Source organism: Rhinoraja longicauda, chromosome 35 (assembly GCF_053455715.1).
Source record: "Rhinoraja longicauda isolate Sanriku21f chromosome 35, sRhiLon1.1, whole genome shotgun sequence".
Classification (NCBI taxonomy): Eukaryota; Metazoa; Chordata; class Chondrichthyes; order Rajiformes; family Arhynchobatidae; genus Rhinoraja; species Rhinoraja longicauda.
Window position 1 is genome coordinate 1,725,450 of NC_135987.1, and position 13,129 is coordinate 1,738,578.

At 49.0% G+C, this 13,129-nt stretch overlaps 1 protein-coding gene across 1 annotated transcript in view; it reads left to right on the forward strand.

The window, feature by feature from the left end:
• The window catches only part of dnajc9 (DnaJ (Hsp40) homolog, subfamily C, member 9), a 29,841-nt gene extending 17,223 nt beyond the window's left edge, over positions 1-12,618 (forward strand). The window contains exon 6 of the mRNA XM_078428354.1: positions 12,110-12,618. Coding sequence (XP_078284480.1) covers positions 12,110-12,226 — 117 coding nt within the window. The 3' untranslated portion in view covers positions 12,227-12,618. The remainder of the gene's footprint in view (positions 1-12,109) is intronic.
• The last annotated feature ends 511 nt before the right edge of the window (positions 12,619-13,129 follow it).

A 13,129-nucleotide genomic window follows, 5' to 3' on the forward strand; every position in this document is an offset into this window, starting at 1 on the left:
AGCAGGGAAGTTAGAGAAGTCAATGTTCATACCGCTGGGGTGTAAACTACCCAAGCGAAATATGAGGTGCTGTTCCTCCAATTTGCGCTGGGCTTCACTCTGACAATGGAGAAGGCCCAGGACAGAAAGTTAAGATTGGGAATGGGAGGGGGAGTTGAAGTGCTGAGCCACCGGGACATCAGATAGGCTAAGACGGACTGAGCTGAGATGTTCATCGAAACAATCGCCGAGCCTGCACTAGGTCTCGCTGATGTAGAAAAGTTGACACCTGGAACAGCGGATACTGTAGATGAGGTTGGAGGAGGTGCAAGTGAACCTCTGCCTCACCTGGAAAGACTGTTTGGGTCCTTGGATGGAGTCGAGGGGGGAGGTAAAGGGACAGGTGGTGCAACTCCTGCAGTTGCTGGGGAAAGTGCCCGGGAAGAGGGTGGTTTGGGTGGGAAGGGACAAGTTGATCAGGGAGTTCTGGAGGGAACATCTCTGCGGAAAGCAGAAAGGGGAGGAGATGGGAAGATGTGGCCAGTAGTGGGATCCCGTTGGAGATGGCAAAAATGTTGGAGGATTATATGCGATGGCAGATGGGGTGGAAGGTGAGGACAAGGGGAATGCTGTCCTTGTTACGAATGGGGGTAGGGAGAGCAAGAGCAGAGCGGCGGGATATCAAGTAGGGGAATCAAGAATCAGGGGACACAGATTTAGGGTGAGGGGGTAAAAAGATATAATAGGAACCTGAGGTGTAACTGTTTTACACAAAGGCATTTATGGAATGAGCTGCCAGAGGAGGTGGTTGAGGCAGTTACTATCACAAGGTTTTAAAAAGCATTCGGACAGGTACATGGATAGGACAGGTTTAGAGGGATATGGGCCAAACACAGACAGGTGGGACTAGTGTAGAAGGGGCACGTTGGTCGGCGGTGATGAAGGACGTGTTTTCACGCTGTATGACTTTATCAGACTTCCAAAGTGCAACTCTTCACACTTGCATGGATCATCTTCTTGCGTTTGAGGCAGCAGAAGTTATGTAACGCCCTCCAGGCGCTGTAGCCAGTGCAATGTGCTGCTGTCGAGGGCCGTGAGGTCTACCCCTCCACCAGGGGGATGGAGGACAGTGCAGTCGAAAATGACGTGCTGCACTGTTTGCTGGTCTGCTCCACACACGCAGGCTGCTGATGGACGCAACCCCCAACGATGTTGGCGTTGAACCGGCCGACCCCTGTGCGGAGCCGGTTCAGGGCGAACCACTCTTTGCGGGGCATGTCCGAGCCGGGTGGGGCTGTGGTGTTCGGTGTGACAGTGAATTGAGGAGGTCGTGATTTCTGTTCCCAGCTGGTTCTCCATGCTCCTAGTATGTTGAAACCGGAGCCACAGAGGGTCGCTGCATGACGGGATAAAGGGCGATGAGATGACAGGCGTTGAGGTCCCAGTTGCTGTGAATCCTGGGCGAGGTGGTGCAAAGGATGTTTGGCGTCCGATGGGGCCTTGCACACCAGCCTATGAGTGAAGAACTCTCTGCGAAGCTTGACGGGTGCGATACCTGCGAGCACCGGCAGGAGATCAGTCAGAGTAGGGCGTAGGCAGCCAGTGATGATCCGCATGGTGTCGTTGAGGGTGGCGTCTAGCTTGCTGGTATGAGCGCTGAGGCACCATGCTGGGGCGGCGTACTCAGTGGCGCTGTACACGAGTGCAAGAACACTGGTTCGAAGAGTAGATGTCCTGGTGCCCCATGATGATCCGGCCAAGCATCGCAGGAGGTTGTTCCGTGCTGAGACTTTAGCACGGAGAGCTTCAAGGTGTTGCTTGTAGGTCAGCTGCCGATCTAGTTTCACCCTGAGGTATGTAGGAAATGGGTTGTAGGGTAGGGGTGACCCATTGAGGGTGACGGTTAGCTGGCGTTGAGCTTCCTTGTTGTTCAGGTGAAAGGCCGTTGTGGTGGTTTTTGCCACACTCGGTTTTAGTCTCCAGGTCTTAAGGTAGCCCGCGACAAGTTCCATATCTGCCAAGAGCACATCCTCAACATTTGACCAGCTCTTGTCCGAGTGCAGTAGGGCCAAGTAATCTGCGTATCCATACTGGCGCGAGGTTGTGCGTGGCAGATCGCTGATATAGAGGTTGAAGAGCATGGGGGCCAGTACCGAGCCTTGGGGGACTCTGTTTCATAGGCGTCGCAGTCGGCTAGATTGTCCGTCACTGGTCTTGAGTACAAAACTGCGGTTGGCAAGGATGTTGGCAAGGAACCGCACTAAATGACGGTCAGGGATGGTCCGGAGGAGCTTCAAGATCAAGCCCTGGTGAGGTCCACCAGCGTGATGCCCGCCTTGTGACACTTTTCGAAACTGTCTTCGATGTCATTGGTCAGCTTCACTATTTGGTGGGTCGTGCAGTGTCCACGCCAAATTCCGGCTTGTTCAGCGGGTAGTTGAGGGTCAACGATTGGATGGAGCCGGGCCAGGAGAAGCCGCTCGAGGAGCTTGTACGGGACACAGAGGAGTGAGATGGGCCGATAGTTCCTTGGGTCGTCCGCAGGCTTGTTTGGTTTTGGTAGCGCAATGATGGTGGCTTTCCGCCAGATCTTCGCAATGGACTGACCAATGAGGCAAGCGGAGTAAAACTCACGGAGCCGGGCCAGGCATTTAGGACCGCAGTGTTTCAGGAATTCTGGGGGGATGTCATCAGGACCCTGAGCTTTTCCACATTTCAGTTGAGAGATGACAGAAGAAGGTTCTGCAGAGGAAAAGGGTGCTGACAGGTGCCCATCAGCACCTGGAGCTTTCCCAAGATTAGTGAATTCCTGTTTGACAGAACGAGTATGGTTCTTGTCCGCGTCTTTGCAGTGGCCATTGGCCAGGAACTTGCATGGATTAAATGGCACCTGACATTTTCTGCCCATGTGTGCAGCTAATCAAAATCCCGCTGTATCCTTTGACAACCTTCTTCGCTGCCTGTGACTCCACCGTTTCTGGTGTTGTTTGCAAAGGAACTAAGCATGGTGAGAAGATTGGCTGACTGGCAGAATATAGGAGGCCTTTTCTGGTTGGGTGCCGGGGACTAGTGGTGTTCTGCACGGTTGGTGTTTAGAAGGATGAGGGGGGAATCTCGTTGAAACCTACCAAATAATGAAAGGCCTAGATGGACTGGATGTGGAGAAGATGTTTCCACTAGTGCGAGAGTCTAGGACCAGGTGGCACAGTTTCAGAATAAAAGGACATACCTTTAGAATGGCGATGATATGGAATTTCTTTAGTCAGAGGGTGGGGAATCTGTATTTCATTGCCATTGAAAGCTGTGGAGGCCATCATTGGGTATTTTTAAAGCACGTTCCTGATTAATAAGGGCGTCAAAAGTTATAGAGCGAAGGCAGAATAATGGGGATGAGAGGGAAACAGATCAGCCATGATCGAAATTGTCTAATGATGCTCCTATGTCTTATGATATGACTGAGGAATAAAAGAACAGTATAAGTGCAAAGATCCCAGAAGGTGGCAGCATAGTTAGATTAGGTGGTGAAGGTGGCGTATGGGATACTTGCCTTAGAGTCAGAGTCATAGAGTTACCCAGCATGGAGACAGGCCATTTGGCCCAACCCATCCATGCTGACCAAGTTGTCCACCCAAATTGTCCCATTTGTCTGATTTGGACCATATCCGCCTAAAACCTTCCACTAAATGTGTCTATCTAAGTGTCTGTTAAACATTGTAATTGTACTGCCCTCTGCAGCTTCTGCCCCCCTGTTCCACACACCCACCATCCTCTGTGTGAGAAATTGTCCCTCTGGTTCCTTAAAATCTTTCCCCTCTCAACTTAAACCGATACCCTCTAGTTGTGAACTCCCCTACTCTAGGAAAAAGACTGTGAGCATTCACTTTATCGAAGCCCTTCATGATTTTATAAACCTCTACTGGTGCTTCTCAACTTTCTATGCTGCCAGTGAAAAAGGTTCCAGTCCCTCCATGTAACTCAACCCTTCCCGTCCCTGCCACATCCTCGTGAATGCAGTTTAATGTGATAAGTGTGAGGTTATCCACTTTGGTGGTAAGAATAGGAAGGCAGATTATTATCTGAATGGTGTCAAGTTAGGAAAAGGCGATGTACAACGAGATCTGGGTGTCCTAGTGCATCAGTCACTGAAAGGAAGCATGCAGGTACAGCAGGCAGCGAAGAAAGCCAATGGAATGTTGGCCTTCCTAACAAGAGGAGTTGAGTATAGGAGCAAAGAGGTCCTTCTGCAGTTGTACAGGGCCCTAGTAAGACCGCACCTGGAGTACTGTGTGCAGCTTTGGTCTCCAAATTTGAGGAAGGATATTCTTGCTATTGAGGGCGTGCAGCGTAGGTTTACTAGGTTAATTCCCGGAATGGCGGGACTGTCGTATGTTGAAAGACTGGAGCGACTAGGCTTGTATACACTGGAATTTAGAAGGATGAGAGGGGATCTTATTGAAACATATAAGATTATTAAGGGGTTGGACACGTTAGAGGCAGGAAACATGTTCCCAATGTTGGGGGAGTCCAGAACCAGGGGCCACAGTTTCAGAATAAGGGGAAGGCCATTTAGAACGGAGATGAGGAAAAACATTTTCAGTCAGAGAGTTGTGAATCTGTGGAATTCTCTGCCTCAGAAGGCAGTGGAGGCCAATTCTCTGAATGCATTCAAGAAAGAGCTAGATAGAGCTCTTAAGGATAGCGGAGTCAGGGGGTATGGGGAGAGGGCAGGAACGGGGTACTGATTGAGAATGATCAGCCATGATCACATTGAATGGTGGTGCTGGCTCGAAGGGCCTAATGGCCTACTCCTGCACCTATTGTCTATTGAATCTAGCAGCTTCACAGTGTAGCAGGAGCTTCCTCTGTCATTTTCCATCAAAGGGACAATTGCTAAGGGGAAAGCAAATGAAGGGGGATCACGGCTATTGGTGGTGGTGGGGGGGGGGGGGTGGAGAGAGTGGCAGGCAAGAGGACAGAAGGAGGGCCTGAGTCAGGCTATGTATACAAGGTGAAAGAAAATTCTCAGTCATACAGTGTGGAAACAGGCCCACTAGCCCAAAACGTCTATGCTGACCATGATGCCAGTCCAAGCTATTGCATTTGGTCCGCATTTGGCCCATATTCCTGTAAACTTTCCTATTATTGTATCTGTCCAAATATCTTTTAAATGTTGTAATTGTACCTGCCTCAACTACCTCCTCTGGCAGCTCAATCCTCTAAATGGAAAAGTTACCCCTCAGTTCCTATTAAATCTTTCCCCTCTCGCCTTAACCCAGTCGTCATGTTCTTGATTGCACTACTCTAGGTTAAAAATAACTGTGCATTCACCCTATTTCCCTTGTGATTTTATACACCTCCTTAAGGCCATCACTCAGCGTCCGGCTCTCCAAGGATTAAAGTCCTAACCTGCCCAGCCTCTCCCACAAGCTCAGGCCCTGGCAACATCCCTTCTAAGTCTTCTCTGCACTCGTTCCAGATTAATGGCATCGTTCCCACAGCAGGGTGGCTAAAACAGAATACAATAATTAAATAGAGCTATAAAGTATTGATAATGTATCATTCACTCATTCAGTTTCATTCATCAATGTGGCATCTTAATGTCTTTCACAACTTTAGACTTTCGGACTTGCGGGATACTGTGTAGAAACACGCCCTTTGGCTCACTGATTCCGTGCCAAATACTGGGCACCCGTACACCAACACTATCCTACACGCTAAGGAAAATGTACAATTTTACCGAAGTCAATTAACCTACAAGCCTGCATATCTTTGGAGTGTGGGAGGAAACCAAAACACCCAGAGAAAACTTACACAGGAAGAACATACAAACTCTACAGATAGCACCTATAGTCGGGGTTGAACCTGGGTCTCTGGCGCGTAAAATAACAACACTATCACTGTGCTGCCCAACACTGTAACAACCTGTCCCAACTGCTATATTTATTTCCCTGACTGATGAAGCCCAGCGCATCTAAAGCGGTCTTCACCACCTGAATATCTGTGGCACCACTTTCGGGGAACTCTGGTCTTGTACCCCTTGATCCTTCTGCTCTACAACACACTCCAAGCCTCTGCCATTCACTGTGAATGTTCTGCCTTGGTTTGACTTCCCAACTCCTCGCACTAATCTGTATTAAACTCCATTTGCCATTACTCAGCCCACTTGCCCAAATGATCAAGACCCTGCTGTAATAGTTGATGACCATCTTCAATGTCTCGGATACCAGCTGTTTAATGTCATCTGCAAACTCACTAAGAAATTCCACGAGTGCAATAACAGCAAACGGGTAACTAGGCAGAGAAGAGGTCCCTTTAAACATGTGCTCTTCTACAGATGGAGTCACAGTGGGGGCTTGTATGAATATTTCTAGTCTGCATTTACCATGGAGAAGGTTATGGAGTCCACAGAGTTCAGGGACAAGAGTAGTGTTATCTTGAAACATCCTACATTACAAATGAGAAGTGCTGTCAGTGTTGAAGGTGGACGAAACCCCAGGGCCTGACTGAATGTTGTGGGAAGAAAGTGAAGAAATTGCTGCAGCTCTTGCAGAGACTTTTGTCCTATCGAGAGCCATGGGTGATCATGGACAAGTTCCAGATGACTGGTGGATGGATCATGTTGTTCCTATATTCAAGATAATGCTAAAGAAGGCATATGTTGTGCTTGGCTTCATTGGTTGGGGCATCTATATAAAACTCTCGTTTATTCGCTTGTTCCTGATCTACAAGCAAAACGGTACACTATAGCCTGACAATTTTAGGCCCACCTCACTCACCGTGGTCCTGTGGTCCTATGGAAGAGGTTTCATTGAAATCGGAGTTATATGTTTAAAGTTATTCACATTTTAAAGTTTTTTTTAAAACGCGCATGTGCAGTTGGGGCTCCGTTGATCTGATACTTACATAAGATGGCTGCCGCATCTGCGCAGAACAAACATGTCCGCGCCTGCGCAGTTGGGGCCCGTTGAGCAGGCCGCCTGCCTCTTGGGGGCAGGAGAGCCAGTCCTGGTGCCTGGGAGAAGCAGCCAAAGCCTGGGCCCAGGGCCTGGACGTGACCAGGTAACCGCGAGCCTGAGGTGGGCCAAGGGGAAAGGCGGCAGCAGCAGCAGCAGCGGCGGTGAGGCCGAGTGTTGGTCGAGGCCTGGGCCTGGTGCTGGGCCTGCCTTTGGCTCCCCGTACCCCCTCCTCTCCCCAGTGTGAGAGCCGCCACCATCTACCACTGAACATCCCCGCACCAGGACAAGACAGGACTCTCCACCACCCCCCCACCTCCACCAATGGCGGCCTCCCGGGCCGGGATGCGGGTTGCTATGGCAACCGTGGGTTGCTCCCGGGAGGGGGGGGAGGGAGGGAGAGAGGTGGGTGGAGGAGGGGAGGGAGGCAGGGGGAGAAGAGGGGAGGGAGGGGGGTGCTGGGGGGAGTGGGGGAGGAGAGGGTGCTGCACCAATGCAGGAGTGGTTTGGGCCCAATGGGTCCACTTGGTCTAGTTGATTATAAGGGTCAGGAAGTGATGTGTATCTTTATAGGACTTTGGTTGGTCGAAGAATGGTACAGTGTGGAAAAAGGCCCTTCAGCCCAACTTGCCCATGCCGACCAACATGTCCCACTTGCCTGCATTTGGCCCATATCCCTCTAAACCTGTCCTGTCCATGTTCCTGTCTAAATGTTTCTTAAACTTTGCAATAGTAGCCACAAGGGATTGGAGTATTGCTTGCAATGAAACATTTGGAGTATTGCGTGCAGTTGTGGTCACCCCATTACAAGAAGGATGTGGAGGCTTTGCAGGGGGTCCAGAAGAGGTTTACCATGATGCTGCCTGGAATAGAGAGCTTAGTTTAGAGATACAGCATAGAAACCGGCCCTTTGGCCCGCTGAGTCTACGCTGACCATCGAATGCCCGTTAGCACTATTTCTATGTTATCCCATTTTCTCATCCACTCACTACAAACTGGGGCCAATTTACAGAGGCCATGTGACCTACAAATCCATGTATCTTTGGGCTGTGGGAGGAAACCGGAGCAGCCAGAGAAAACCCACGCAGTCACAGGGAGCGTGCAAACTACACAGACAGTATCTGAAGTTATGATCTTCCCAGCTCTCTGGTACTTTGAAGCAGTGGCTCTACCAGCCGAGCCACACAAACTTTTCTCTGGTGTATTGGAGGCTGAGGGAAGACCTGATAGAAGTTTATAAAATTATGAAAGGCATACAAAAGGCTACACAGTCTGAACCTTCTTCCCGAGGGGGAAATGTCAATAATGGAAGCATAGCTTCAAAGTGAGAGAGGCCAAGTGTGAAGGAGATGTGCAGGGCCAGGTTTGTTTCACACAAGAAGCTGGTGGGGGCATGGAATGTGTTGCCAGGAATATTGGGGGGAGCAGATATGATAGTGGTGTTTGTGGCTTTAGATGGGCATGTAGATGTGGAGGGATATGGGTCATTTACAGGCAGATTAATTCATTTGGTATTGTGTTCGGCACAGACATTATTGGCTGCAGGCATGATTCTGGGTTATATTTTTTTAGTTTCACAGTTTAGAATAATTCAGCTAGAATTACTCATCTTTGATCTAGTTTAGAGATACAGTGTGGAAACCGGCCCTTCAACCCACCGAGTCCACACCGACTAGCAATCACTCCATACAAACAGCACCCATAGTCAGGATGGAACACGGGTCTCTGGCGCTGTGAGGCAGCAACTTTCACAGAGGATACAGAATGCAGAATATAATGTAGGAATCCCCATCTAAGTTCTCCATGCCGCTCCATTGAGGCAGGATCGAACCTGGGTCTCTGGGAGAAAAGATGAGGTATGAAGGGAAGCTAGCCAAGAATGTAAAGGAGGATAGTAATAGCTTCTTTAGGTATGTGAAGAGGAAAAAAATAGTTAAGACAAATGTGGGTCTCTTGAAGACAGAAGCAGGTAAATTTATTATGGGGAACAAGGAAATGGCAGAAGAGATGAACAGGTACTTTGGATCTGTCTTCACTAAGGAAGACAGATCCAATCTCCCAGATGTACTAGTGGACAGAAGTCCAAGGGTGACGGAGGAACTGAAGGAAATTCACATTAGGCAGGAAATGGTGTTGGGTAGACTGATGGGACTGAAGGCTGATAAATCACCAGGGCCTGATGGTCTGCATCCCAGGGTACTTAAGGAAGTGGCTCTAGAAATTGTGGACGCACTGGTGATCATTTTCCAATGTTCTATAGATTCAGGATCAGTTCCTGTGGATTGGAGGGTGGCTAATGTTATCCCACTTTTTAAGAAAGGAGTGAGAGAGAAAACGGGAAATTATAGACCTGTTAGCCTGACATCAGTGGTGGGGAAGAAGAAATTGCAGAATATTTGGATAGCAGTATTAGGATCATTCCGAGTCAGCATGGATTTACGAAGGGGAAATCATGCTTGACTAATCTTCTGGAATTTTTTGAGGATGTAACTAGGAAAATGGACAAGGGAGAGCCAGTGGATGTAGTGTACCTGGATTTTCAGAAAGCCTTTGATAAGGTCCCACATAGGAGATTAGTGGGCAAAATTGGAGCACATGGTATTGGGGGTAGGGTACTGACATGGATAGAAAATTGGTTGGCAGACAGGAAACAAAGAGTAGGGATTAACGGGTCCCTTTCAGAGTGGCAGGCAGTGTCTAGTGGGGTACCGTAAGGCTCGGTGCTGGGACTGCAGCTATTTACAATATATATTAATGACTTAGATGAAGGGATTAAAAGTAACATTAGCAAATTTGCGGATGACACAAAGCTGGGTGGCAGTGTGAACTGTGAGGAGGTTGCCATGAGGATGCAGGGTGACTTGGACAGGTTGTGTGAGTGGGCAGATGCATGGTAGATGCAGTTTAATATGGATAAATGTGAGGTTATCCATTTTGCTGGCAAGAACAGGAAGGCAGATTATTATCTGAATGGTGTCAAGTTGGGAAATGGGGAAGTACAAAGAGATCTGGGTGTCCTTGTTCATCAGTCACTTAAAGTTAGCATGCAGGTACAGCAGGCAGTGAAGAAAGCTAATGGCATGTTGGCCTTTAAGTTAAGAGGAGTTGAGTATAGGAGCAAAGAGGTCCTTCTGCAGTTGTACAGGGCCCTAGTGAGACCGCACCTGGAGTACTGTGTGCAGTTTTGATCTTCAAATTTGAGGAAGGACATTCTTGCTATTGAGGGAGTGCAGCGTAGGTTTACTAGGTTAATTCTTGGAATGGCGGGACTGTCGTATGTTGAAAGACTGGAGCGACTAGTCTTGTATACACTGGAATTTAGAAGGATGAGAGGGGATCTTATTGAAACATATAAGATTATTAAGGTATTGGACACGTTAGAGGCAGGAAACATGTTCCCAATGTTGGGGTCCAGAACCAGGGGCCACAGTTTAAGAATAAGGGGTAGGCCATTTAGAACGGAGATGAGGAAAAACTTTTTTAGTCAGAGAGTTGTAAATCTGTGGAATTCTGTGCCTCAGAAGGCAGTGGAGGTCAATTCTCTGGATGCCTTCAAGTGAGAGCTAGATAGAGCTCTTAAGGATAGAGGAGTCAGGGGGAGAAGGTGGGTGGGTGTAGGGTTGGGGGGAACATGGGCCGTTGTGATTTGCTGTTGAAGACCACTGGAGCTAGTATGTCTTCAATTAAATTAGGTATGTGCAGTTTTTTAATTGAAACTTTCTTCATAACTTAGACATACATTTTATGACCACTGTTCTTTTATTCAATACCAGGAGAATTGGGATGTGTAAGGAAAAATCTAAATAGAAAAAACAAAACAAAACTATTTTTTCTTTGTTGTAAAAAGTATTTCTGTTCAATAACCTTTCTATAAATAGTAGAATATACTCATGATAGGCCTGACATTGTACATGTAGTCCAAGAACTACAGACTGTTGGAAATAATAGTTGTTTTTCACATGTGAATGTAGCACAACGCCTACGCACATTTGGCGTGCATACTTTTTATTTTGCTGAAAAGTTGCATTACGCACCATATAACAATTTTTGATGTAAAATTCTGAATTTTGGACATCAAAATTCTGAATTTTGGACATCAAAATTTGGAATTTTGGACATCAAAATTCGGAATTTGCAACATCAAATGTTCGGAGGTCTGCTATTGTTTATTGTCTTTTGCCTATTGGCTCTGCAAGGCAGCAACTCTACCACTGTGCCTCCATGCCAATCTGATCTGTGCATCATACCCTTTCTTTAGCTTCATCCTTGTGCATTTGTGTGTTATGTTACTGTGAAAGTAAGGGTTGATTTGGTGGAAGTTATTCAACCAGTGCTGCGAGCCTATGTTGAAACATTATGCTGCTTGTGGAGTCACGGGGTAGGGCTATTCTCTAAAAACGAGAGCAGACTTCTGAGAAGTTAGGAAACACTGTCACGAATTTTGCAATTGAACGTAGTTGTGGTATGTGGGGAAATAGAAGATATATGGAATTGGGTCACAGATTAGTCACTGCCTGGTTGGGTGAGAGAGCAGGCTTGAGTCAAACAGGCAGGCCAGGCCCTGTGGCTGTGTTTCCACCACATCCTGCTTCAGGCTCTAACTAGATCACAGTGCTGGAGTAATTCAGCTGGCCAGGCAGCATCTCCGGGGAACATGGGACATGGATAAGCAATGTTTTGTGTTGGGGTTATTGTTCGAACAGATTGTAATTGGTGGGAGGGTGGAGGGAGAAGGCTGGAAAGGGAGGCGGACAATGCCTGGCAAGTGTTGGGTGGGTACAGGTGGGGTGGGGGGAGATTGATGGGCAGATAGTTGGATAAAGACTAGAGATGATAGAAGACAAAAGGATCTGCACTATCACTATCCACTACAAGAACTTCCACTATCACTTGTCAGGCTTTGTCCTGTCCCGACTTTCCCAGCGTTCCCTCCCCTGCTGCTGTAATCAGCCTGAGGCAGGGTCCCGATCCACGAGTGTCTGTCCATTCCCTACACGGATGCTGTGTGAGTCACTGAGTTCCTCCAGCACTTTGTTCTCTGCAGGTGTGGGGCCAGCATCTGCAGATGGCTGGTGCTGTGGTGTGAGTGCAGGCGTCACCTCTACACCTCTATACTGTGTGTTGCGGAGAGCTTGTAACCACCAGCTGCGTCTTGTTTCAATCTTTCCATCCTCCAGAAGAAGCAGAAGGACCGAGGGAAGGAGGCGGACTCGTTCCTGGCTGCCATGGAGGCCAAGTACTGCCGCAACTCTCAAAAAGGTGGAAAGAAAGCTGCCAGGAAAGGGAAGAAATAAGAGGAGCAGTCGTGATGTCCACGTGCAGATGGACGAGCCACAGATGTCAAGAACCTGCACATATGATCATGCTTGATGCCAGACTTGGACATTATTTTTTTTCCTGCGACTTGCTCTTCCCGCTAGCTTTGAGCTTTGTAATGTTATGTAATTTATACTGAATCGTTCTCCTCCTGCAATAACTGTTAGGTTGGGAAGCGAAACGGGTCCCGACCTGATGGTCCTGTTTTGTAGCAATGATGTGCTTCCTGGAAATCATTAATTTTGGATTACATTGTCATTTAAACAGAAGTTCTATGTTGATAATATTCAAACAACAACATCGGTATGAAGTGATACAACTGTTTCACAGAACCCCAGCCTTGCTGCTTCCCACAGTCACTGCTGCAGTAAAATGCAAGTGTCTGTCATGGCGGGGCAGGTGTACCTTGGGGGCAAATCTCCTGAGGTGGAGGGGGGCAAATCTGCGGTGGGGGGAGGGATGGGGGTCAAATCTGCGGGGGGGGGGCGGTAGTCTAGGGACCCACATTGGGCGCAGGTGCTGTGGGATGGCACCCGCACTGGGGCGTGGGTGCTGTAGGGGGGACCCACACTGGGGCGCGGGTGCTGTGGGGGGGACCCACACTGGGGCGCGGGTGCTGTGGGGGGGACCCACACTGGGGCGCGGGTGCTGTGGGGGGGACCCACACTGGGGCGCGGGTGCCGTGGGGGGATCCACACTGGGGCACGGGTGCTGTGGGGTGGGGGGGACCCACACTGGGGGGCGTGTGCTGTGGGGGGGTACCCCACTCTGGGACGCGGGTGCTGTGGGGGGGACACCCACTCTGGGGTGCAGGTGCTGTGGGGGGGGCACACTGGGGGGCGGGTGCTGTGCTGTGGGAGGGGACCCACACTGGGGCGTGG